Here is a 25167-nt window from a genome sequence, read left to right as displayed (position 1 = left end):
TTATTTTTACGATAAACATAACATAAAAGAAAATGTAAATCAAATACATAGCTTCCAATATGTTCCAGTAACAATCAATTTCCACCTGAACGCTGAACAAAGGGTCTTGGAATCAACTTACATATAAGGGTATAAATATATTTTCAGACTTGCTATTGGTACATTACTGATAAGAAATTATATATTCTTGCTCATGTGCAGAAGCATCTGAGACAACGCCCTGACATTATATGTGGAGATGTCTCAGCCCAGCCTTTGATCAGATAAGCATTTTACAATACACTCAGAAAAGTATGAATACAACAAAATGGAGCTCAGTGTCCATTTTGATAGGCCTGTTACACTGTCAAACACAACTGGCACATACATTGACTACACAATCAAAGTGGTTATATGGTAAGAGGTCCCACTGCTAAAGACAGATATAAAACCCCAACTGGAGTTTGCGAGAACACATCTGAACAAGCCTAAATCCTTCTGAGAGAATGTCCTGTGGACAGATGATACCAAATTAAGAGTTATTTGATAGAACACATCATCCCTGTTTAGCGAAAAGAAAATGATACTTTCAAAGAAAAGAACACCTGCCCTCCAATCAAACATTGAGGAGGTTGAATGATGTTTTTGGATTGCTGTGCTCCATCGGGCACTGGGTGACTTGAACCTGTGCATGGTTTAATGAAATTCGGAGATTACCGGGACATTTTGGAGCACAATGTTGAACCCACTGTCAAAAAGCTGCATCTCTGTTGAGGGTCCTGGATCTTCCAGCAGGACAATGACCCCACACTTCATAAAAGCACCCGGGAATGTTTCAAGATAGACACTGAATGGTTCTGAAGTGGCAGCAATGAGTCCAGATCTAAATCCCATATAAAACTTGTAGAGAGATCTGAAAACAGCAGTTGGGAGAAGGGACCTTCAAACCTGGGAGAACTGGAGCAGTTTGTACAAGAAGGGTGTGCCAAGCTGATAGTAGAAAGGCGCAGGAAGCTCATTCATTGCTACAGGAAGAGGTTGATTGCAGCTATTTTGACCAACGTCAAAAAAAGTCTAAGGTGTCAATCATTTTGTCAATGCCATTATTGTTGTGAAATTCAACTTATGTCTGGAGAAAACTGAGAAATTTTAAAAAAGTACATGGGCATCAATATTTTCTGCCTTGACTGTAAATGAGTCATCAATTAAGTGAATTGCATGAGAGAAGTTCTTATTACCTAGAAGGAACAAGACATCCAGCTGCTGTAAGTAATTTACCAATTGAGAATTACTGGATCTAGTGAAATAGTAACACAGGTTACAGATCTCATTATATGACCCACCTCACACCTTCAATTACAGGGAGTTAAAACATGATGTAATATTTATTTTATTTATTACACAGTTCTTTACATATTTACTCATCACATCAATCCCTGCCCCAGTGGCAAAACCATCTATATTCCCCAACAAACACACATACACACTAATTATAGCAGAAACCAACCACCCTACCAGTATTGTCTTTGGAGTGTCAGGAAACCGGTGAGAAAACCACACAAACATGGGGAGAACATAGAAACTCACAGGAAGGAACTTGGTGAAACCAAACCCATGATTCTAGCGCTGTGAGATAGTGCTTAGGTCATATAGTAACCTATATGATGACAATGTGGTCTTTCTATCATTGCGGAGAGTTAGACCGACCTCTAATAGAATAACTAAACTGCACTAAATTCCCCAGATGAGCAAACTGTTGCATCATTATAATGAAGACACACATTCCAGTTCTATGTTTAGGTGGTAATTCATTTGTGATATATTAATATATTGTGTGACTTTGAAGATTTAAATTACACTCGATTAAGCGGGGATACCAATATACAATTCTGAGTAGTCTAAAATTAAATTTTTTAATCATTTTCATTTCTAAAATAATGGTAATCAAATACCACTGCAATTCTGCATCATATATTTATATCATCTCATGGACTTTTTTTTTTCTCTATGAAGACTCATGTTTAAGAAGATCTGATTCATATGTAAAATATTTCCCACATTCAGAACATGTAAATGGCTTCTCATCTGTATGAGTTCGCTGGTGTTCAGCAAGATATGATTTGCTTCCAAAACATTTCCCACATTCAGATCATGGAAATGGCTTTGCCCCTGTGTGAATTATATGATGGGTAATAAGGGTCGATTTCCTTCCAAAACATTTCCCACATTCAGTACATGAAAAAGGCTTCTCACCTGTGTGAGTTCGCCAATGTCTAAGAAGATCCGATTTATTTAGAAAACATTTCCCACATTCAGAACATGGAATTGGCTTCTCACCTGTGTGAACTCTCTGATGTGTAGCAAGATTTGACTGCTGTGTAAAACATTTTCCACATTCAGAACATGAAAAAGGCTTCTCACCTGTGTGAAGTCTCTGATGTGTATCAAGCGTTGTCTGCTTTGAATAACATTTCCCACATTCAGAACATGAAAATGGCTTCTCACCTGTGTGAACTCTCTGATGTGTATTAAGCACTGACTGCTGTGTGTAACATTTCCCACATTCAGAACATGAAAATGGCTTCTCACCTGTGTGAACTCTCTGATGTGTATTAAGCACTGACTGCTGTGTGTAACATTTCCCACATTCAGAACATGAAAATGGCTTCTCACCTGTGTGAACTATATGATGTTTCTTAAGTTCTGATTTATGTTTAAAACTTTTTCCACATTCAGAACATGGAAATGGCTTCTCACCTGTGTGAACTATATGATGTTTCTTAAGTTCTGATTTATGTTTAAAACTTTTTCCACATTCAGAACATGAAAAAGGCTTCTGACATGTGTGAACTCTCTGATGTGTAGCAAGATTTGACTGCCATCTAAAACATTTTCCACATTCAGAACATGCAAATGGTTTCTCACCTGAGTGAACTCGCTGATGATCAGCAAGATTTGATTTCCATCTAAAACATTTCCCACATTCAGAACATGCATATGGGTACTCACTTGTGTGAGTTTGTTGATGTTGAATAAGATGTGAATTGAATGTAAAACATTTTTCATATTCAGAAAAGGCAAGTGACTTTTTACCAGTGTGAGTTTTCTGATGATTAACAAGATATGATTTCTGAGCAAAATTTTTTCCACATTCAGAACATGAAAATTGTTTATCATCTGTATAATCTGTACTGTGTGTAACAATATCCGAGTTGTAAAGTGAACATTCCTCATTAATTGAAGGATCAGATAATACATTTGCACAGTGAAGTAATCCATGTATATTTAGGGCAATGGGGTTTTCTCCTGAAGAATTTTGTGTGATGTTGTTATGTTCCATTTCACAATCTGGAGATAAAATGAGATGTCTCTCAGAGTTATTCCAGATCTGTTGTTCATCTGCTGGGAATAAAATAAATATATGGGAATACACATTTCTGCAGAACAGATTTTTTTTTTACTATAACAAGTGTATTTCAAAAGCACAACATTTCCATACAAACAGTGAATTCAACATTTTCAAGTTTCAATTTGTGAATGAAGAATTATAGAATATATTAAAAAGCTTCTATTATATGTCGAAGTCAGTAAATTGGATAAAGTCATTTCAATTAAAGTCTAGCAAACTTGGTTATCTTTGTCTGAAAAGATGCATACGGTACGCATCGACGTACAAGGGCACGCTACGGCGTGAAAGGGCGTACGCATCCACTACACGTGGCAGCAACAGTAATTGGTCTTTTACCATACATTCGCACAAACACGCATACTTATAAAATAGTACACATTAATGGTAATTGCAACACATAGTCAGTTATGTCGAAATATAGTAGTATTTATATGTTATATCAGAGTTACATGCATATTAGTGAAATACACGGAACGGGTTAAAGGAATAACATCATGAGTGGTATCATAATGAACCTTGTTACATATCCTACTGTTTGGTTCACTCTGCGAGGGAATCGCAGAGTGCATACGCAAGTTATGAATGATAGGGAATTATGAACTACTTAAGACTAAGGAATCCTGGCGGGAAGAGCAGAGCATACCCCCTGCAGAGATGACCCCCTCCTTTGGATTCCTTAGGATGAAGCAGCCAATGATTGACGACCCCTTGGACATTCCTGAGACCCGGACCAATAGATGCAAGCCATACCATCTTCATTGTATTAATGTATTTGATTGTGTATATAAGCAGCAGCTTGTGATCCAGAGTGCAGACATCTTGTCCCCAGACTTCAGGATTGAATGACTGCACTGGATCCAGAGCGCCTGCGATAAGTAACGGCTGTATTTACTATTACTTCGCTTGAGCATATTTTTCCACTTATTGCGAATAAATCTTTGTGCTTTGGAAACACAAATCGAGGTTCGACAATCGTTATTGGTTAGCGACGATACGCACATAACATACATGATATGATGTCACACTGCTATTCAAGACTGCTCATTGGTTAGAACTTTATGAAGAGAAGTTGACATCATTATTTAAGACAACTGAGCAAGATGAGGACCCAGGAGCGCTAAGAATGGTGAAGACATTTTTCTGAAATCTCTCCAGTGGACCCTGATGAAATACGAGCCCTGGTATTTCCTCTACTAAAGACTGGTGTTGTTATGTACTTGCCCTTAGATTTGCCCTCATTCAAGATGGCCGTGATTGCCTCATAAAGTTTCCATCTTAGATCTCTGTTATGAACTTGACTTACAATAGCCCTTATCCGAGATGGCCGGGACTGTCGCATGACGATTCCATCTTGGATCTCATTTCCTGTTTGGGCCTAGAAAAGGCACTTCCTGTTATGAAGCCTTTGCTCAAGTATTGTGTTTGTGTCTGAACCAGATGATTCCACAGAACCTTGTTCCCTTGTGATTTGGAATACAATTCCTGGATACCTCTAGAAGACCTTTATCTTGTTGATACTTTGGACGTTTCTTGTTGGACTCTTGATAATTACTTATATATCAAAATAAATCCTGCTTATTTCAAAACTACCTGGCTATTCCGTTTGTGATACCAGAAGTGTGACAGGTGTTCTGTAAGGGTGCAACATCTGGGCTTGGTACTGGGATTCCTGGAGGTAAATGTATGAAGTATCGGATTCTGCAAGTCGCCAGAAATCGGCAATTGCCACTTTAAATTTCCCTTGCAAAGTCGACGATTTCCAGTGACTTGCAGAAACCGATGCATCATAGATTTACCCCGTGGACTAGATTCAGACACCTTACCTATATGCTAATCTGTAATCATAGTTACAATCTAAAACATTCACTTTTAACAATGCTCACTCACACTCTAGACTCATATGCAGGTCACATTAGCTGCTCTGACCTCACACTGTCTTATCACTCTCAGGATCTCCATCTCAATCTTTGCAACTGTACCAGATTCTCTCTCTCTACCAGGGGACATCTCCATCAGAGGTCAGACACAACCAAGCATCCAAGAGCACTAAATCAAACATGTATATGAACAGACCGGACATGAACAAACCCTGGTACAAACGAGCATAATCCACCAGAACACATCACTTTTTTAAACACTAAGCTCCTGTCAGAGCTCTCGGTCCACACTCAATAATTACATCACAGGAGCATTACTCTCTCTCTCTTTAGCATCACACCTCAGAGGGTTATTATGCTCATGCACTACAGAAGACCTCACCCAGTCCCACTCACAGCATATAAATAACTATGCAGAATAACATTTTAACATAGACATACATATAAGAAACTTTCTTGAAAATCTCCTGCCCTTGCAAAACAAACAGAATGGCAGAGAACTACAATCTTCTTTCCAATTATACTTTTACAACATTCCTCTGGACCAAAAATCAAAGCATGGACCATTTTCATACGCTATACTTTTATAATATTTTTCTGCTCATGAATGATCCATAGCAAACGTTGACAAAGTGTCACGAAAAAAAGTCCCAGACACTTCCCACAAGGACTAAGCCCTGAGACCCCACCCTATCAATCATGGTCAGAGTTTTTCAAATATCAGGTGCCCCTATGTTGTCCCCAGAAGGCTAGGGAGATGCAAGTACCAAGCATGTTCAATAATGGTTCTGTATGCCCAGGATCTCAGTGGCAGGGGTAGGTTGGGAACTTAAAGTGGTCCTGGAAAAAATTATACAATTAGCCTCATGTCGGTGAGACTAAAACTACTGTAGACGGAGTCCACACATACGGATAGGGTTAGTACACAGCAAGCCCTAGCCACATGGTGATAGACGAGGACAATGCAACACGCAATGGTAGGAAATTTCACAGCAAGCAGAGCCTGTCACGGTAGGTCAAGATAATGCACAAGTAGGTAAAGCAAACACAAGCAGGCCCAGTTAGCACACCGGTGGGTGGTATACATGTATTAGATATGTGAGTAGTGTAACTTAATCCAGCCTCAGGGAGTTCCCAGGGTTTGCATTAATTTGAGTAGTTAGGTCTCAGAAATCCTTGCTCTTACATGAAGTCTGGCCAACATCAGATAGATCATTTAACTGGGATCTCATCCACTGTCAATCTCCCACTGGTTCTAAAGTCTCCCTAGCAGTATAAAATTGAATACAAATCTCATTGCCTCCACTTACATGTACGCGAGATGGTGGGGTATGCCCTTGCCACAAAGAATAGGGACCACCCTCCTAATGTCCTCTGTACCTCTTCTTGCGGGCAGACATGGCTTTTATATCTAAAAAACACATACTAATATAACTGTAAATCACATCAACAATTCAAAGATATTATTTTTTGTTCAAATTAAACAAATATACTCATGTAGGCACCATACAAAATGTAATGAGTCTTGTTTTACATTTTGCTTAGTGCATACATGGGTGTATTTTCGTTTCAGTCGAACAAAAAAAAATAATATTTTGAATTGTAGATATTATACAGTTTTGCATGATAATTTGGTCAGTATTAGTGTCCGCCCCACAGCACAGCACGCTACGGCGTGAAAGGGCGTACGCAGCTACTACACGTGGCAGCAACAGTATTTGGTCTTTTACATACATTCGCACAAACACGCATACTTGTAAAATAGTACACATTAATGGTAGTTGCAACACATAGTCAGTTATGTCGAAATATAGGAGTATTTATGTGTTATATTAAAGTTACATGCATATTAGTGAAATATATGGAACAGGTTGAAGGAATCATATCATGAGTGATATCATAATAAACCTCTTTACATTTCCTACTGTTTGGTTCACTCTGCGAAGGAATCGCAGAGTGCATACGCAAGTTATGAATGATAGGGAATTATGGACTACTTAGGACTAAGGAATCTAGGTGGGAAGAGCCGAGCATACCCCCTGGAGAGATGACCCCCTCCTTTGGATTCCTTAGGATGAACTAGCCAATGATTGACAACCCCTTGGACCTTCCTGAAACCTGGACCAATAGAAGCAAGCTATACTATCTTCATTGTATTACTGTATTTCTGTGTGCATATAAGCAGCAGCTTCACATCCAGTGTTCAGACATCTTGTCCCCAGACTTCAGGATTGAATGACTGCACACTGGATCCAGAGCGCCTGCGAGAAGTAACGGCTGTATTTATTATCACTTCGCTTGAACATATTTTACTACTTATTGCGAATAAATCTTTGTGCGTTGGAAACACAAATCGAGGTTCGACAATCGTTATTGGTTAGCGACAATACGCACTTAACGATTTTGGGGGCTTGTGAGCTTTGGAGGTTTCGTTGCCGATGATACGCAAGACCAACGGATTTCGGTTCCGCAACAAAGGGTGGAGACGCGTCATATACGGGTAAGAACGCAATGTGTTCAAAACCTGAATTTTACTCTGTGTTGTGAAACCGAATGTCCGTTTTGCATTGTCTAGGGCACGCTAACTAGAACCTAGGGACAAAAGAGAAAACTGTTTCTTTTTACTTTCATTGTGCGTTTAACCTGTATTGCATTGCTTAGCGTATGTGTATTTCCTGCTGTGCGTACGCGAACTTCCGGTAGATTTGCCACGTGGTTAAACAATCGTCTTGATAGTTATTATATGTGCATAGTATAATTACTTGTGAAAGCCTCTGAGACATTATTACTGTTGTTGGGAACTTTTGATTTTCTGCGCAGAAAATGTGTATAGTGTGTGATTTTGTAACATAGATACACTGTTTATTATTCATTGTGCTCAGTTGCTGTCTGACGAGGCGGATTGCCCAACTGAAGGACGGTATACAGGGCAGGTATACCGAATGCGAAAACCGGGTTTTCGCAAAGCGCTGCCAATAGATCGCAAGGTTTGCTAATAATTAGTATTGGTAGGCAGTGCGATCTAACCGCATGACAACCGTTAGTGCAAATTGGTGAAGCAGCTAGGAGGAATTATATTGGAAAGGCTGGTTGATTGTATCGACTTTGTTCTCCCAGTTATAATAAACTCAACAGATTTTTGTGGTTTAGCCAGGGTATCGAGGAGCTGATAGCCCTTGGGTCCCACAGTGGTATTGTCTGTGTTAGGGGTCCTTGTTTAGTACAAGAGGAAGCGAGTGGACGCGGCTTGAGCAAATACGTCCACGGCCAGTAAGAGATCTCTAGCGGGTAGAGTGTTTGTAGCAAATTGTTGAAAGTGTTCTGCATAGATTGGTGTTGTTCAACATGGGTGCTAAGCATACGCTAGAGATGGCCAGTGTACTGCCTAAGGAAGGTCCTATTGGTTCAGCGAGATTTCTCATGTGTAAGAAATATGGTGCATACGCAACTGCGTATTGCGACACGTGGGTCAAGATGACCAAAGATTGTGATAGGCCTTTCCCAACAATAGGAAGTTTTAATGCAGAGGTACTAAATACTGTAAAAGATAAAGTATGGTTGATTAAGTCAACGAAAAAGAGAAATAGACATAATGATTGTTTAAAATTGTGGCAAATGGAAGGTAACACGTGGCAGAGCAGCGAATGCACAGCGGAAGTAGGCGTGGCGAAAAGCGCGCGCAGGGCGGAAGTACCCGTTGAGAAGCGTGGCGTACTCAGCGCAAGCGCACCCCCGCCACCTTATGTGGCGGGAGGGTTAAGTACAGCCGTTATTAAAAACGAAAAAAGAGAAATTGCTAAATTGTATCCGGTTTTAAGCCAGTTTAAAACAAGTGTATCAGAAGATGAAGATGAACCCACTGTGATTTCAGCCATTGCTCATGCTGTTAATATGCTAGAGGTTCAGCGTAAGTATGGGAAAGGACCAATGGCTGAGATAGGTGAGAGTAGTGTGATCACTAGGAGTGATAGCGTTCTAAATCTTAAACCAGCAGATCCGGTAGTGACTTCTGAAAACAGTGAACCAGTGGGTGCGTACCCAGTCTGCACAATATCAGTTCCCAATGTGAAACCGGATAAGGATGGTGTAGTTACTTTAAGAAATGTTACAATGCATTGTCCCTGGACTAGATCAGAATTACGTTCCATTATGACTGAATTCCCAGATCCCAGAAAAGAGTTGGCAAAGTGTCAGAAATTTGTTAAAGACTTAGGAAATGCACACGAACCAACCGATAAGGCTTGGCGTGTAGTGTTGAGGGCGTGTCTTCCTCCCCATACTGACATACAAAAATGTATTAAAGATTGTGTGTTGGATGAAGATGACACCTTGACTGATGAGATTAACCAAGATAATATAGAACAAATTGTTAAACATTTAGCCATCTATTTTCTGGTAGTAACGAACTGGAGTAAAATTTTCACCATCAAGCAGAAAGATAGTGAGACAGCAGCAGATTACTTCATTAGAGCTATAGCAGCGATAACACGGTTCACTGGGATATCAAACATAGGTGAGGACACACATCACAGAGAGGTAGCTGTAGGAGTATTAATGCATGGCCTTAGAGAAAATTTAAAAACCAGAGTACAAACCACATTACCTAATTGGAGAGGCATCACAGAAGATTCTCTTAGGGAGTCTGCTGTGGAGCATGACAAAAACCTTTTTAGAAAGAAGGAAGAGAAAAGTGATAGGTTAATGACGGTGAGTATACAGACTCTAGAAGGGGTGCACACACGACCACCAGCATACAACCCACATAATAAGAAACATAGAGTGATCAGATGTTTCAATTGTAATGAAGGACACGTTAGGAGGGATTGTAAAAAAGACCGATACAACCCTAGAGGTGGGACACATAGATATCCTCCAAGGAAGGACTCACATAGAATAGAAGACTCACATCTACCCGCACATATTATAACAGCAAATATTGCGCGGGATAGTCAGCGCTAGGGGTCAGGTCATACCTGTAGTCTACAGCCAGTGAGGTTAACTGAGAGTCAGAGTGAAGAACCAACAATGATAGTTGACATAGCTGGTAGGAAACAAACTTTTCTTGTAGATACAGGGGCGGCCCGATCTGTAATAACCTCTCCTTTCAATCTACAGGTGACCAGTAAAACTATTCCAGCTATGGGGGTAACGGGAAGAGTGTTACATTATCCTCTAACTAAACCTGCTGAAGTTACTATCGGGCCCCTGCATACCAAGCATTAGTTTCTCCTGGCTGCGGCGGCTCCTACTAACTTGCTAGGGAGAGACTTGTTATGTAAAATGGGATGTGTGATATACTGTACTTCAGATGGTGTGTTCCTAGATATACCCGAGAAGGTCGCTCATGAGGTACAGGACATATTGGACACCCCTCAAAAGGTTAATGTTACACTCTACTGTTATAGAACACAGTCCATCTCAAGTAAAGGGGATGTTGCTGGAAATACCAGGTTCACTATGGACCAGAGATGGACAGGAGACTGGACTGATGGCAAATGTAGCCCCTGTCATGGTCAATCTAAAAAGTGGTAGGATAGCTCCAAAAATCCCACAGTATCCATTAAAACCGGAGGTGGAACCAGGGGTATATAACCTGTTATTGAGAGGCTGTTACAACAAGGGATTTTAATTCGTACAGCCAGTACAGCAAATAGTCCCATTTTCCCTGTGAAGAAGAGTGGGGGAAGAGGCTATAGATTAGTCCAGGACTTAAGGGGAATTAACAAAGTTGTTGAGAGCCAATTCCCCGTAGTGCCGAATCCAGCTGTCATCCTCATGCAGATTCCACCGTCTGCCAGTCATTTTACTGTCATTGATCTATGTTCTGCTTTCTTCTCAGTCCCTCTTCACCCTGACTGCCAATACCTTTTTGCATTCTCCTACCGGGGGGTGTAATATACATGGACCAGACTACCCCAGGGGTTCATTGACAGCCCCAGTATTTTCTCCCAAGCCTTACATGACTGTTTGCAATCCTTTCAACCCCACAATGGGTCTGTTCTAATTCAATATGTGGACGATTTGTTGTTGTGCTCTGATTCTTTTATGTCATGTTTACATAATACTAAATTGTTGTTGCTTCATCTTTCACAAACAGGGCACAAGGTGGCAAAGGATAAATTACAGCCATGTCAGACTAAGGTCAAATACTTAGGACACTGCCTCACTAAGGGGCTAAGACACCTGACGACCGACAGGATTGAGGCCATACAACACATGACTCTGCCGCAGAGCCAGAAGCAGATTCGTACTTTCTTGGGGATGTGTGGATACTGTAGGTCCTGGATCCCAGGTTTTTCTATTCTGGCATTACCATTGCAGGAGCTAGTCTCTTCCTCAAAACCAGAACGTGTTGTACACACTGAAGAGTCAGAGCAAGCGTTCTTTAATCTTAAAGATAGTCTGACTAGAGCACCTGCATTGGGAATACCTGATTATGAAAAGCCTTTTGAGCTATTTTGTACAGAAGCTGATGGTTGTGCAGCAGGTGTCCTCGTACAGAAACATGGTGACGCTAGCAGACCAGTAGCATACTACAGTGCACAATTAGACAATGTGGCAAGATCACTCCCAACATGTCTCAGAAGTGTAGCAGCAACTGCTCTTCTGGTAAGTAAGAGCGAAGACGTAGTATTAGGACATAATTCCACTGTCTATACACACCATGCTGTATCAGCTCTGTTAAACTCAGCCCAAACCAGACATGTTTCTTCAGCTAGATTCACAAAGTGGGAACTAGCCCTGATGGCACCCTCAAACATCACCATCAAACGATGTAGCACCTTAAATCCAGCTACATACCTTCCATATGTGTCTCGAGAGACACAAAGGGTGGGAGGTGAGGAGACCCTGGTTGATGATGAGTTAGGCAAGAATACTGACACGCATGACTGTATGGAACACCTGAATCAGACCTTTACTGCAAGGCCCGACATACGTGACACCCCCTTAGAAAATGTAGATTTTACATTTTATACAGACGGAAGTTGTCATAGACAGACAGAGACGGGAGAGCTATGTACTGGTTACGCTGTTGTAGACGATCAGGATGTGGTAGAAGCTGAACCCCTTGGCCCACCTCACTCAGCCCAGGTGGCGGAACTAGTAGCACTAAGGAGAGCGTGTGAATTGGCAGAGGGTAAATCAGCCAATATATATACTGACTCTAGGTACGCCTTCGGGGTAGTGCACGATTTTGGGGCCCTTTGGCGTCTTAGAAACTTTACGACAGCAGCAGGTACGCCAGTGGCACACTTACAATACATAAAAGGACTTCTGACAGCGATACAGTTACCCAGAACAGTAGCCGTCATAAAGTGCAAAGCCCATACCTTTGAAGAAGACCCAGTGTCATTGGGCAACAACAGGGCAGACGAAGCTGCTAAATGGGCAGCAGGGCAACCTAAGACTGTATCGACCGAGACTATGATGGTTTTTCAGACATTAGACATGCAAGATTTGTGTTCCCTGCCGGAAAAGGCGGTCTGGAAGGCGAAGGGATGTGGTCAAGAGTCCTCAGGACTCTGGAGGGATGGACAAGGTAAGCCTGTAGCTCCCCGAACGTACTATCCAAGCCTGGCTGAAGCAGCACACGGCCTGACTCACCTAGGTAAAGAAGGTATGTGCAAACTGGTGAGAGCATACTGGTGTGCTCCCGGATTTTCCTCTCAGGCTGGTAAGAAGGCAATGTCATGTCTTACTTGCTTGAGGAAAAATGTCGGGAAAACTATTCCAACTGAGCCATCCCACATCCCTACTACAGACGGACCTTTTCAGGTAATACAAATTGACTATATCCAATTACAACCGTGCAGGAATCTAAAGTATATGTTAGTTTGTATTGATGTGTTTTCCGGTTGGGTAGAAGCATATCCGGCAGCCACTAATATTGCTGTGTTCACTGCAAAGAAAATTTTACAAGACTTTGTATGTAGGTTCGGTATCCCTAGAATCATTGAAAGTGATAGGGGTACCCCCATTTTACTGGTGATATCTTCCAAAATATGTGTAAACTCATGGGAATCGGTAGCAGACTTCACACCCCTTACCGACCACAAGCCAGTGGTAAGGTGGAGAGAGTAAATGGTACTATAAAGAACAAGCTTGGTAAGGTAATGGGTGAAACTGGGTTGGCATGGCCGGAGGCTTTGCCATTGGTCCTCCATAGCATTCGGACCACTCCTAGACCTCCTCTTAATCTGTCCCCCTTTGAGATACTGTTCGGACGACAACCTCATTTGATCGTGAGTCCACAAGACGACTTGAAGTGTAATAATGAAGTGATTGTACAATATCTTATAAGAATGAGTAGACAGCTAAAGCAACAACAACAAAAACTAAAAATGCTGTCACCTATTATGACAGAAAGGAACTGTCATGATGTTGAACCTGGAGACTATGTTATGATCCGCAATTTCTTACGTTCAGGTTGTTTAACAGACCGTTGGGAAGGTCCGTACCAAGTGCTGCTGACCAGTACTACATCACTGAAGGTTGCAGAGAGAGACACTTGGGTTCATTCCACCCACTGCAGGAGAGTCCATAATCCGGAGAAAGTGCAAGATAAAACTGAGACCGACGACATAGATCTGTCACTTGTGAGTCTGTTCCGGGAGACCAAAAGCCTGCAGTCGAAACACCTGAACCAGAGACGTTGCCCCAGAACTATGTTTCCAGCGATGGAGTGGCGGTTTTTGTTTTTCTTTTGTTCCAGGATTTTCCTTGTATTTACTCTTTCTAGGACATTCTATTTTTGTGAAGGAGGATGGAGGACGGAGGAGAGTTCCGGTAGTGATACGGATGAGATGGAGGCAGAGGAAAAGTTATTAGAATACTCAGAGCAGCCCATTATCAAGCTTGGTCCAGGGGTTATGAAAAGGTCTGCTAGCTCAGGAACTCGGAGGCAGTGTGAGGGGCTATTGTCTGATGAGTATTGTATCTGCAAGTTCTGCGACTCCCTAGTTGAAGAGAGATGCAACCAACGATGCCAGTCCCCCAGTACTCTGAATATAGGCGGGCATCCTTTAGAGGATTATCACTCCCTGGTGGGTAAGGTGCTAAACCAAACCGAGTGCTGGGTGTGCTCTCACGTGCCGCAAGGACAGCATAATATAGGACTAGTGCCATTCCCTCTAAACATATCCGAAGTACTCAAATTGAGGGGTGGGAGGCCCATAGACTTGAGGTACAATAACACTAGGTCCCCTAGTCTGACGCTTCGACAATACTCCATAGGCAGATCTTTTCTGTGCCTAAATATATCTCATGCAAAGCGCCTGGAGAATTGGGAGGCTGACCTATCAGATCAGACAATGGCTCGCTAGTGTAGGTAAGCTCCTTCTCCTTATACTGGGTGTCATCTTAGCAATTGGTTTAGTTGTCAAATGTGTTCCTATTGTGTTGAAGTGTGGAAAAAGGTCTCATAGGAGTAACACTGAGAAAGAGACTGAAAGGGTGGTACCAGACACCGAGATCATGGTCAGTGAAGAAGTATTGTATAATCCTGAACTTGAAACGGTGATTGGGTGATAGTTTGTTACACTATCAAAGGGTGGAGCTGTCAAAGTCAGCAAATTGGATAAAGTCATTTCAATTAAAATCGAGCAAATTTGGTTGTCTTTGTCTGAAAAGATGCGTACGGTACGCTACGGCGTACAAGGGCATGCTACGGCGTGAAAGGGCGTACGCAGCTACTACACGTGGCAGCAACAGTATTTGGTCTTTTACCATACATTCGCACAAACACGCATACTTGTAAAATAGTACACATTAATGGTAGTTGCAACACATAGTCAGTTATGTCGAAATATAGTAGTATTTATGTGTTATATTAAAGTTACATGCATATTAGTGAAATATATGGAACAGGTTGAAGGAATCATATCATGAGTGGTATCATAATAAACCTCTTTACATTTACTACTTGCATACGCAAGTTATGAATGATAGGGAATTATGGACTACTTAGGACTAAGGAATCTTGGCGGGAAGAGCCGAGCATACCACCTGGAAAGATGACCCCCTCCTTTGGATTCCTTAGGATGAACTAGCCAATGATTGACAACCCCTTGGACCTTCCTGAGACCTGGACCAATAGATGCAAGCTATACCATCTTCATTGTATTATTGTATTTCATTGTGTATATAAGCAGCAGCTTCACATCCAGTGTTCAGACATCTTGTCCCCAGACTTCAGGATTGAATGACTGCACTGGATCCAGAGCGCCTGCGATAAGTAACGGTTCTATTTATTATCACTTCGCTTGAACATATTCTACTACTTATTGCGAATAAATCTTTGTGCGTTGGAAACACAAATCGAGGTTCGACAATCATTATTGGTTAGCGACAATACGCACTTAACAGCAGCATGGGAACCACAAAATGGCCGCTACAACATGACATCCCTTTCCTGAGCAGAACCATAGTATGGCTGTCCAAAGATGGTCACCACAGAACGGGAATTCTTTTGTCCACAGAACACAGACTGCTCTGCCCATAGAGAGAGGAAACTCCTCAAGTTACAGGAGGCTTCTGAAACAGTGTTGTCGGAAGTTACTCCAAACCTGGCTACAGAGTTTGCTGCCATCAGGCTGCACAGGAGAAGAGGAATCAGTCTTTGTTTGGGACTCCGACCGGCAACATGTTCATAGTATTGAAGTAAGCAGCCCACACTGTCACAGATCCGGGGGAAGTGGCAGATATGATAAGACAATCCACATTTTATGATACCAAGTTAGCTCAAGCAACCTGGGTGCAGTATTGTTCTCTGTCATTTCTATGATTATAGATACTGCAATTTTATTGCCAAATTGAAAGAGAGCAAAAGATACCAGTTACAGCATGTGACAGGCCTTGTTAATATGTTGCCTTTGGTGTCGTCCTTGCCAGCGACAGCTTTTCTAGTGGTTGTGTTTACTCCCTTGTAACCTTTCTTCATGTAAATTCTCAGCACATCAGCTTGTTGTATAAGTTCTTGAAGGCTTCCACGTTATCCCCAGTGGACTGCTGTGTGCCCATCTATCTACATCAAATTTTGAAACAGGGTTGATGGTTCGCACCTCTGCTCTTTACTGCTTAGCTCTGCGCACACTAGGACTTACTCTCCTTTACCCTTGCAACAAAGGGCTGTTCTGCCCTGAACGTCTGATATGTACCTACTGACCAGATATATTTTGGCAGGCATCTCACTGATTCTTCTACCTGCTTAGACATCACCTTGGTCTGCAATGTGGGAAGGATTCTCTATCTTGGCCAGGTTTGTCGCGGAGATTGGTTTAAATGAGGTATCCAGCAGTCTCAGGAGAATGCTACACACAGTAAATCTCGAGGTGAATCTCCCACATTCAGCTTTTAGAAGTCCTTGATAGATGTTTGGTAGGTGATGTCCCATTTGTTACGGCACTTCTCACAAAGGTTTTGTTAGATTTCTGGTGGAGCATCTCTCCTTTCCTGTCCCACAGCTTGAGCCAATGACCTTGGCTTTAAGGGTGCTAATTCTGCCATCTTGTAGAGCACCACATTGTATGACATTTTATAAACCGTTTGTCTGTGTATGTAATAATAGCACTTTACACTAAGCTCCTACCTTATAGCAACTTTGGGTCTACCAACCACTCTAGCTGTGTCTATCCAACATCAAGATCTTATAGATTAAAGTAAGCAAACAGGTGTCCTTACACATACAGAATAGGCAACGGTAGAACGGGTGTAATGAGATGCAGCAGCTGTAGTGCTGCAGAGTTACAACTGATGAACACCAGATCATTTTGATTAGATATATATAATGTATTGTGTTACAGTCACTTAACTACAGATTCATCTTTCCTTTCTCTACAACTTGACATCTCAGCATCACGTCTCCTGATCACGTACATGGCAGTAATTATATTATCAATCTAAAGAACTCACCTCAATGAAAAGCTGACATTGATATACAGACTCTCTTAACTTGTTCTCAACTGCAGTTAGGGTACAGGTAATAGCAGTCTGAAAGTTTATCTGGTTCCTCTCACAGTCTAGACATGTGACTCCCATGGACATCAGGCCAGCAGTATCCTGCTCTGACCTCACACTCAGTCTTGTCCTTCTTGTGATCTCTGTAATTGCCCTGGTGTCTAGGTCTCTAGCTAGGGACATCTCCCTTGGAAGTTCAGCAACACTCAAGCATCAGAGCACAAAGTGGAACAGGCAGATGAACAGACCAGATTCAAACGAACCAGCAAGAACCCACTGGAACACACAAATCAGGTCCCGCCATCGCCCTCACCGCGGCCCTCAAGGAGGCACACTCAGTACATAAGTAAAAGCGGGCAACTTATTAGATATGTAGTCAGGCACAATATTAGTTCAGGGGAATCAGAATATAATCAGTACATGATATCACATACATAGGTGATATTACCACCAGTGCTTAGGTTGATAATGTTGTGGTAGTTCTCAGAAAGGATCATGGGTAATATCACATGAGATCACGCTGAGGAAGGATCATGAGTAATGTAATGTAGTTCTCAGAAAGGATCATGGGTAATGTAATGTAGTACATGGGGAGGATCATGAGTAATATAATGTAGTACATGGGGAGGATCATGAGTAATGTAATGTAGTACATGGGAGGATCATGGGTAATGTCATATCTGGTAGTTACAGGGAGGAACATGGCAGCTGGTAACACAATGATACGATGTGAGGAGAGCAGGAGTCTAATAGGGGCTGATGGCTCCTGACTCCCCCACTGGGCAGATACTTTTCCTCATCAGTTTGTACAGACAGAGGAGGGTGTAGAATAAGAGATTGTTGTAGTGACTAAACAAGGAGAATATGTGACTTCTGTATTTAGTGTGTATTACTCACCTGTGCTGATATCTGTAGGGATTTCCTCCTCCTTACACTGCTGATCACCCCTCACATACGTCTCTTCTTCTCCCTTTATATCTTCTACTTTAATACCAATCAGATGTTCACCCTGGGTAAACCACAAACTAATGAAATAAAACTATAATAATGCCTGATTTAATTAAATGACCCCTCTGTGATCCGGGGAATTTTATACTTTTGAAACCAGACCATATTTCAGGTTTTCTATGTATCGTTTTTAGCAATACAATTACTCTAACCCAAGTAAGTTTCAACAATAATCAATCAACTAGTTCTCCTAAGAACAGGGCTAACAAGTATATGTAAGTTATGTGAGGTAAAAGTTTTAGGGTCTCTCCCATTATAACTTCAATATCAATCAGGGCCTCACTATAAATGACCCACAAAACAATAACAAAATAATTAATAAATGCAGATTAAACAGAAGAATATCACATTACAAGATCACCACAACTTGTCTAGAGATCATATATTGTAGAGTCACATTTGTATTATGGGATTTGTTGAGACCCTCAATTCTATCTACCTGAGGGATATTGTGAGTTTCCTCTATATGATCCTGTGAATAAAGAGAACGGGGATATCTGTCGCAGGTATTTCTGTTACTAGATCCATCTGTAGGAAACACACAATAGCTGAATTATTCATATGTAATTATCTCAAAACTGCATTCTCCTTTACAATAATCAAAGAGATTCCTCTTACCCGGTGAGGTGAGGGACCGGTGATTCTCCATCATCACGTCTTTGTACAGACCCTTGTGTCCTTCTAAATACTCCCACTCCTCCATGGAGAAATAGACAGTGACATCCTCACACCTTATAGGAACCTGACACACACAATGATACAGTCATCACCCAGACACATCCCCTGGTGTTACTGTATAATGTCCCATTCCCAGCAGTCACCTCTCCAGTCAGCAGCTGAATGATCTTGTTGGTGAGTTCTAGAATCCTCTGGTCATTGTTTCTCTCATGTATCAGTGAGTGAGGTGGAGGCACCGTGATGGGGCTCTGGGTCCTGCTCAGTTCTGCTGTCGCATGAGGATGGCTGCTGGGTGACACACCAGACTTCTTCACTACTTCTAACCCTGTGTATTAAAGAGGAAACAATCAGCACAAAGAGTAGATGCAATTCACTTTTTCACAGATCCATCACTTAAGGCTATAATGCTAAAATAAACATATATTCTCACTAATTAATGGTCTCAGAAAGCCAGACTGAGAAATGCTTAAAACAACACTCCCAAGTAGGGGGCTGCTGTACAAAGGCATTATTCTCTAAGCTCCATGGTTCATCTCACACCCCTGGCCAAAAACTGGAGCTGTGTGATGCTGCAGAGGGTGCGTGTGAGGGTGTGTGTGTGGGAGGGGGGATTAATGATTGCATGAACTAATAACAGAAAACAATCCTTGTGATTTACCCATCTGCTGCCATTTTAAAGTGGTGAACAGAAATAACTTCCGTGATTACCTGGGAGCACAGCTTATAATCTATGGATCAATGGGAGATTGATACATGAGGAAAGTCTATTATGCGAGGAAGGGCATTCCACAAAGTGGGTGCAGCCTGAAAAATGTCCTGGGGGTAAATGTATCAAGATGAGAGTTTTCCAGCGGGTTTGAAAAGTGGAGATGTTGCCTAAAGCAACCAGATTCTAGCTGTCATTTTGTAGAATGTACTAAATAAATGATAGCTAGAATTTGATTGGTTTTTTAAACCCGACAGAAAACTCTCAGCTTGATACATTTACCCCCTGGAAGAGGCAATGGGAGCGGAAAATGTGGGTTGATGAGAAACGCAGATCTTGTGCAGAGAAGTGGGAGATATTTTGAGACAAGTGAAGAGATGTACGTTGGTGCAGTTTTGTTGTATGTTAGTAGAAGTATTTTATGTTGGATTTGGTAATAAACAGGCAACCAATGTAGAGACTGACAGAGCGGCAAAGCAGTGGAAGAAAGATTTGCAAGGAAAATCAATCAACCTCTGCGTGCAAAATACATTGTAGGGGTTAGAGTCTGATTCAGGGAAGACCAGTAAGGATGCTATTGAATAGTCAACGCAGGAAAGTGCTTTAATTAAAGTTCATAGATGTAACAGACAAAAAACGTAGGACATACCTGGGTTGCCATGAGTCCTTTAAGGAAACAGAATTACCAAGTAAACATAATTTATTTCCTCTTTGGACTCCCTGGCAGCCCTAATGAATGGGATGTAGACAAGCAATGACAACAAACATAGGGCGGGCTCAAGAAGTGACACCAATAATGAAATGCAATCATTGTATTGATCTATAGTCTGAAGGATTCTTCTTCCATACGGAGCATCCTAAGAAAACAGGCAATGTCTTGTAAGGGTGTGAAATAAACTAGTGCAGAATCCTAGACACCTCAAGACTGATCCTCTTATAGGTCCTGCAGGCAAGACAAAAAGTACATTGGTGACAGTTCTTGGGGAAGTAGACAGGCCACATGGTAGGTACATACACTGGAGTGGCAACCTAGCAAGAAAACCTGATAATACAATGATGTTGTGCTGCCACTGGAACGTGTAGATAGGTATCCGGTAAGTCTATAGATGTCAGAAAGCTCTTCTAGTGCTTTGACAATAGGACTTATGGATTCCATGTGAAAATGCTTTGTCTGTATGAACAGATTGAGTTTTCGCAAGTTGAGGACAGTCCGTAATCAACCTGTCTGCTGCTCTACCAGAAAAGGTTTGCAGTAGAAACCGGAATCTCTTTGGTTGACAGGAAATAATGAAGTCACCTGTTTTTCTATCAGTGTCTGCAGACTGCTGCACAATGCTTTTATCTGCACTGAGGAGGTTAAACTTTTGCATTTTACAAAGATGTCTGTCCGGAGTATTCCACTGAACTCTATCTTGTAACCTTTCTATACAATGTCTAGAACCCAAAGATCTGGGTAGTTAGTGTAATTCTATACTCTGGACCCCACAGTACACTATAGAGATTGTATCGGGCACAAGTAATTAAAAATCCTTTGGGCTAAATCTTTATTCCTTTATTACTCCCAAATGGCTCAGAATACTGGTTCTGGTGCGTTATCTTCTTGCTTCTTACAGTGCTGTCATGAGTTAGAAGACATTTACTTGTTGTGACAAAAGTGATATTAAATGTTTTGTGTATATGGAAAAGCAGGACAGTGAGAGGGAGTAACATATAATATACATCATACTTGCCAACCTTTAATACATTTCTTCCGGGAGCTGCAAGGGGGAGGTGGACGTATAGGGGGTGGGGCCTCGAAAATCGCGCCATTTTAGCCCCGCCCCCGTGATGTAATTACGCGAATCGCGTCATTTTACAGCGGGGGCGGGGCCAAACGCCACGATTCCCGTGTGAATCGCAGCGTTTGAACCGATTTCTGCCCACTTCACTAGGAAGTGGGCAGATCAGGGAGATTGCCAGACTCTCCCGGGAGTCCGGGAGACTCTCGCAAAATGCGGGAGTCTCCCGGACATTCCGGGAGAGTTGGCAAGCATGATATACATTATTATATAATATTAATCCTCCTGGAAATTATTTAAAATGTGACTGATGCATATGAAGAAAAAAGACAGTAACAGGGAAGAAATATATAATATACTATAATATATATCACCCCATATATACAGATACTGTGGGAGATGTCTGGAGACCCCTCACCCAACAAATAGAGAAGATTCATCAGTAATATCCCTACAGGGATTACATAGAGGACACATCACATAGTGACCCTTCCCCAGGTCACCAGAGTCTGCTCCCCCTGTCCTATAATGAAAGGGGAACAGTCTGCTCCATGTATATATAATAACATGACACCAAACACTGCTCCACCTGTATTATTATAAAAGGACAACAGATTATACTCCACCTGTGATTATATTGTTATTATGATGTCAGTAACACCTGATTCCCGTAAAAACAAGACGTCCCCGCTGCTTCCCCCTCACTCACCCACGGAAACGTTACAGAGAACTCCCGGTTACTACAGTACAATGGATTTCCGGTCAAAAATGAGCTTCAACAAAATGGCCGCCGCCGTGTGCAGGGACAGAGTAACCTGAGGCAATGCTGCCTCTGATCAGCTAGTCAGAGGGGCGTCTCTATGCAAATGAGGCGTGTGGCTTCATTGGAAGGGATTGTATTTTCTTACGTTATGAGCATCACGTGTCTTATTCCCACGTGACTAGTTCTAACCTCCAACATATCTACACAGACCGCCTGCAGAGGGGCGGGGCTATGCAAATGAGGGCTGTGACTTCAGGGTAAAGGATTGTATTTTTCTTACACACATATATATGTTGTGAGCAGCACATTTAATTTACTATATAATTTTAATTTTTCTTTTCTATATTAAATATTTTATGTTGGAGGAATCAAGACTCTGAATGAAAGTGAATTGAAGATCAATCAAGATAGATGGAGACACTCTGTTCATTGTAATTAAGGGGTCTATATGTTATTGGTGGCAGCAACTATCATTCTGTATCGATGCCTAGTGCAGGGATACTAAATGTAGTAACGTCACTATTTACCATGGCAGGGCTCATTGGTGAGATCCCCCCTCATAAACCATATAAAACACTTTTGCTGGTCTCCACATGTGACAATAGCTTTTAAAGGCTGGAGGAGAAAAGTGAAGCTGGTTGGTAAATGGAGTCAGATTGCAGTTCCTATAGGGGTCTATGGGGACTGTGGTAACCAGCAGAAAATAGGTTATGGCAGTAGAAAGTAAGAGCTCCTGTCATACTTGCCAACTCCCCTGGAATGTCCGGGAGACTCCCGCATTTTGTGAGAGTCTCCCGGGCGAGTGTGGCAATCTCCCGAATTCAGCCCACTTCTCAGTGAAGTGGGCAGAATTAGATCCCAAACGCCGCGATTCCCGGTGAATCGCAGCATCGAAATGATGCGATTTTGGTCGCCCCGCCCCCCTCATGCCCACCTCCACTAGCTGGCTCCCGGAAGAGAGCTGAAGAAAGTCGGTAAGTATGTCCTATGTTCTTCTGTTTATATTGTTTAAAAATACCTCCCAACCGTCCAGATTGTTCTACCAACAGGTGGAATATTCTAACTTGTTCTCTCCTCAGCACTGTGCACTGATGAGGCCAGGCATATTTAGTGCCATCCTTGGTGTCTAGGAGGCCCTGGAACAGTGCAGTCTAACGCTTTTGATCGGGTAAACCACAAATATCTCTGGGCTGTGTTGAGCAGGTGTTGTCTTCCAGCGAGATCCATCGGTTGGCTCCAAACTATTTACAGACTAGCGGCTAGCTAATATAATACCCTGCAAATCACAGGTATATTACTGCATGCACTCATTAAGAAAACTACATCTTCCAAAGTGTCTCTGGAAAGTTCATTGCAAATTGCATCTGCCATTTTGGGGGGGGACAAACTGCAAACTAGAGCCCCAGACTGCACTAGAAGCATGCAGAGGTTAGACAAGGCAACAAGTTACAAAAAGCCAGCGAAAATTGGGGAATTTGGAGACAGAATGTACTAAAAGGCTCCAGGATATTCTTGGGGAATTGGGAAGGAGCCAAACATGGACTGCTGGAGGCTAGTAGGTGGTTGCTCCGAGTTGTGCTGTGTGAATGCTGCCTGGGACTATGGAGGATCTACCCACAAGGAGTCACTGAGTGCTGTTGCTAAACTATTGCCTTGAGGGATGTATAAGCTAAAGTTCCAGCTTTAAAAGCCAGTCCAGAAGGAAACATATTTGGAGTAAAGCTCATCAGATGTCAGCAGGACTTATATAAAGACAGATAAGTTTATATTCTATTTTGCCTTGAACATACCAAGTTATTAAAGTGAAACAAGTGAGACATCAAGCTGTGTTTTTCAAACCTCTGGCTCGGATTCTAACATTGCTATTATTATTATTATTACCGTAGATTTTTAAGGCGACACAGTGCTCCGCAGTGCCGTACAGTAGAGAAAACAGTACATACATAAAACAGGGCCATACAAAGTAGTGCTTCAGAGTGGAGATTAGGACACTTGTGAGGGTACATTAGTGTGAATAGTGTTATAAGGGATAAGGTCACCTCTAAAAACTAGATGACTTATCAAAGAGCGTCTAAAGATTTGAAGGCTGTGGGAAAGTCTGATTGAGCATGGTAGGGAATTCCATAAGTGGGAAGCAGCACGGGAGAAGTCTTGTAGGAAGGAATGAGAGGTGGTTACCAGAGACAAGGTGCAGGTTACAGGTAGATCTAAGAGGAGAGAGACTATTTTGAGTGGTGCCAGGAATGTCAGATAACAGGAGGTTGCAATAGTCAAGATGGGAGATGATGAAAGATTGGATAAGAATTTTGTTAGCATGTTGAGTAAGAAAAGGGCATATTCTGGAAATATTTTTAAGGTAGAGTCGACAGGACTGGGAGAGAGTCTGGAAGTGAGGAATAAAGGAGAGGGTGAAGTCAAGTGTGACACCAATGTAGCAGGCTTGAGAGACTGACGAAATTGTGGTGTTATTGATAGTGAGGGAGATTTGAGGGCAGGTGGTGATTCTGGCAGGAGGGAAAATAATAAGCTCTGTTTTGGACATGTTGAGCTTTAGGTAGTGTTGGGACATCCATGTGGAGATAGCAGAAAGACATTTGGTTACACGAGATAGTACAGAAGGAGAGAGGTCAGGGGAAGAGATGTAGATTTGGGTGTCATCAACGTAGAGGTGGTATTGGAGGCTGAATGAGCATATTAGTGCTCCAAGAGAAGAGGTGTACAATGAAAAAAGTAAAGGGCCAAGAACAGAGCCTTGTGGGACCCCAGCAGATAGTGGGAGTGGAGGGGGGGATGTGTGAGAGGTAGAAACACTAAAGGTGCGGTTATATAGGAAGGAAGTGATCCAGGAAAGAACTGTGTCACGAAGGCCAATTGAGTGAAGATTGTGTAGGAGAAGAGGGTGATCAGTGTCAAAAGCAGCAGAGATGTCGAAGAGAATGAGTAAGGAGAAATGACCATTAGACTTTGCAGTAAGTAGATCATTGATCACTTTTGTGAGAGCAGTTTCAGTGGAA

At 42.0% G+C, this 25167-nt stretch overlaps 1 protein-coding gene and 1 pseudogene across 1 annotated transcript in view; both read right to left on the bottom strand.

Annotated features, from left to right (window-relative positions):
• The window catches only part of LOC142095476 (uncharacterized), a 92571-nt gene extending 73528 nt beyond the window's left edge, over window positions 1-19043 (bottom strand). Inside the window, exons 1-2 of the mRNA XM_075178421.1 lie at window positions 18847-19043; window positions 18668-18756 (exon numbers count right to left, since the gene is read on the bottom strand). Coding sequence (XP_075034522.1) covers window positions 18668-18756; window positions 18847-18931 — 174 coding nt within the window. The 5' untranslated portion in view covers window positions 18932-19043. The remainder of the gene's footprint in view (window positions 1-18667; window positions 18757-18846) is intronic.
• On the bottom strand, window positions 1354-18179 carry LOC142159918 (uncharacterized; annotated as a pseudogene).
• Window positions 19044-25167: the final 6124 nt, after the last annotated feature.

The sequence above is a fragment of the Mixophyes fleayi genome, chromosome 6 (genome assembly GCF_038048845.1).
Source record: "Mixophyes fleayi isolate aMixFle1 chromosome 6, aMixFle1.hap1, whole genome shotgun sequence".
Lineage (NCBI taxonomy): Eukaryota > Metazoa > Chordata > Amphibia > Anura > Limnodynastidae > Mixophyes > Mixophyes fleayi.
Note: the sequence above shows the minus strand (reverse complement) of the source record. Positions and strands in the feature narration are given on the sequence as shown.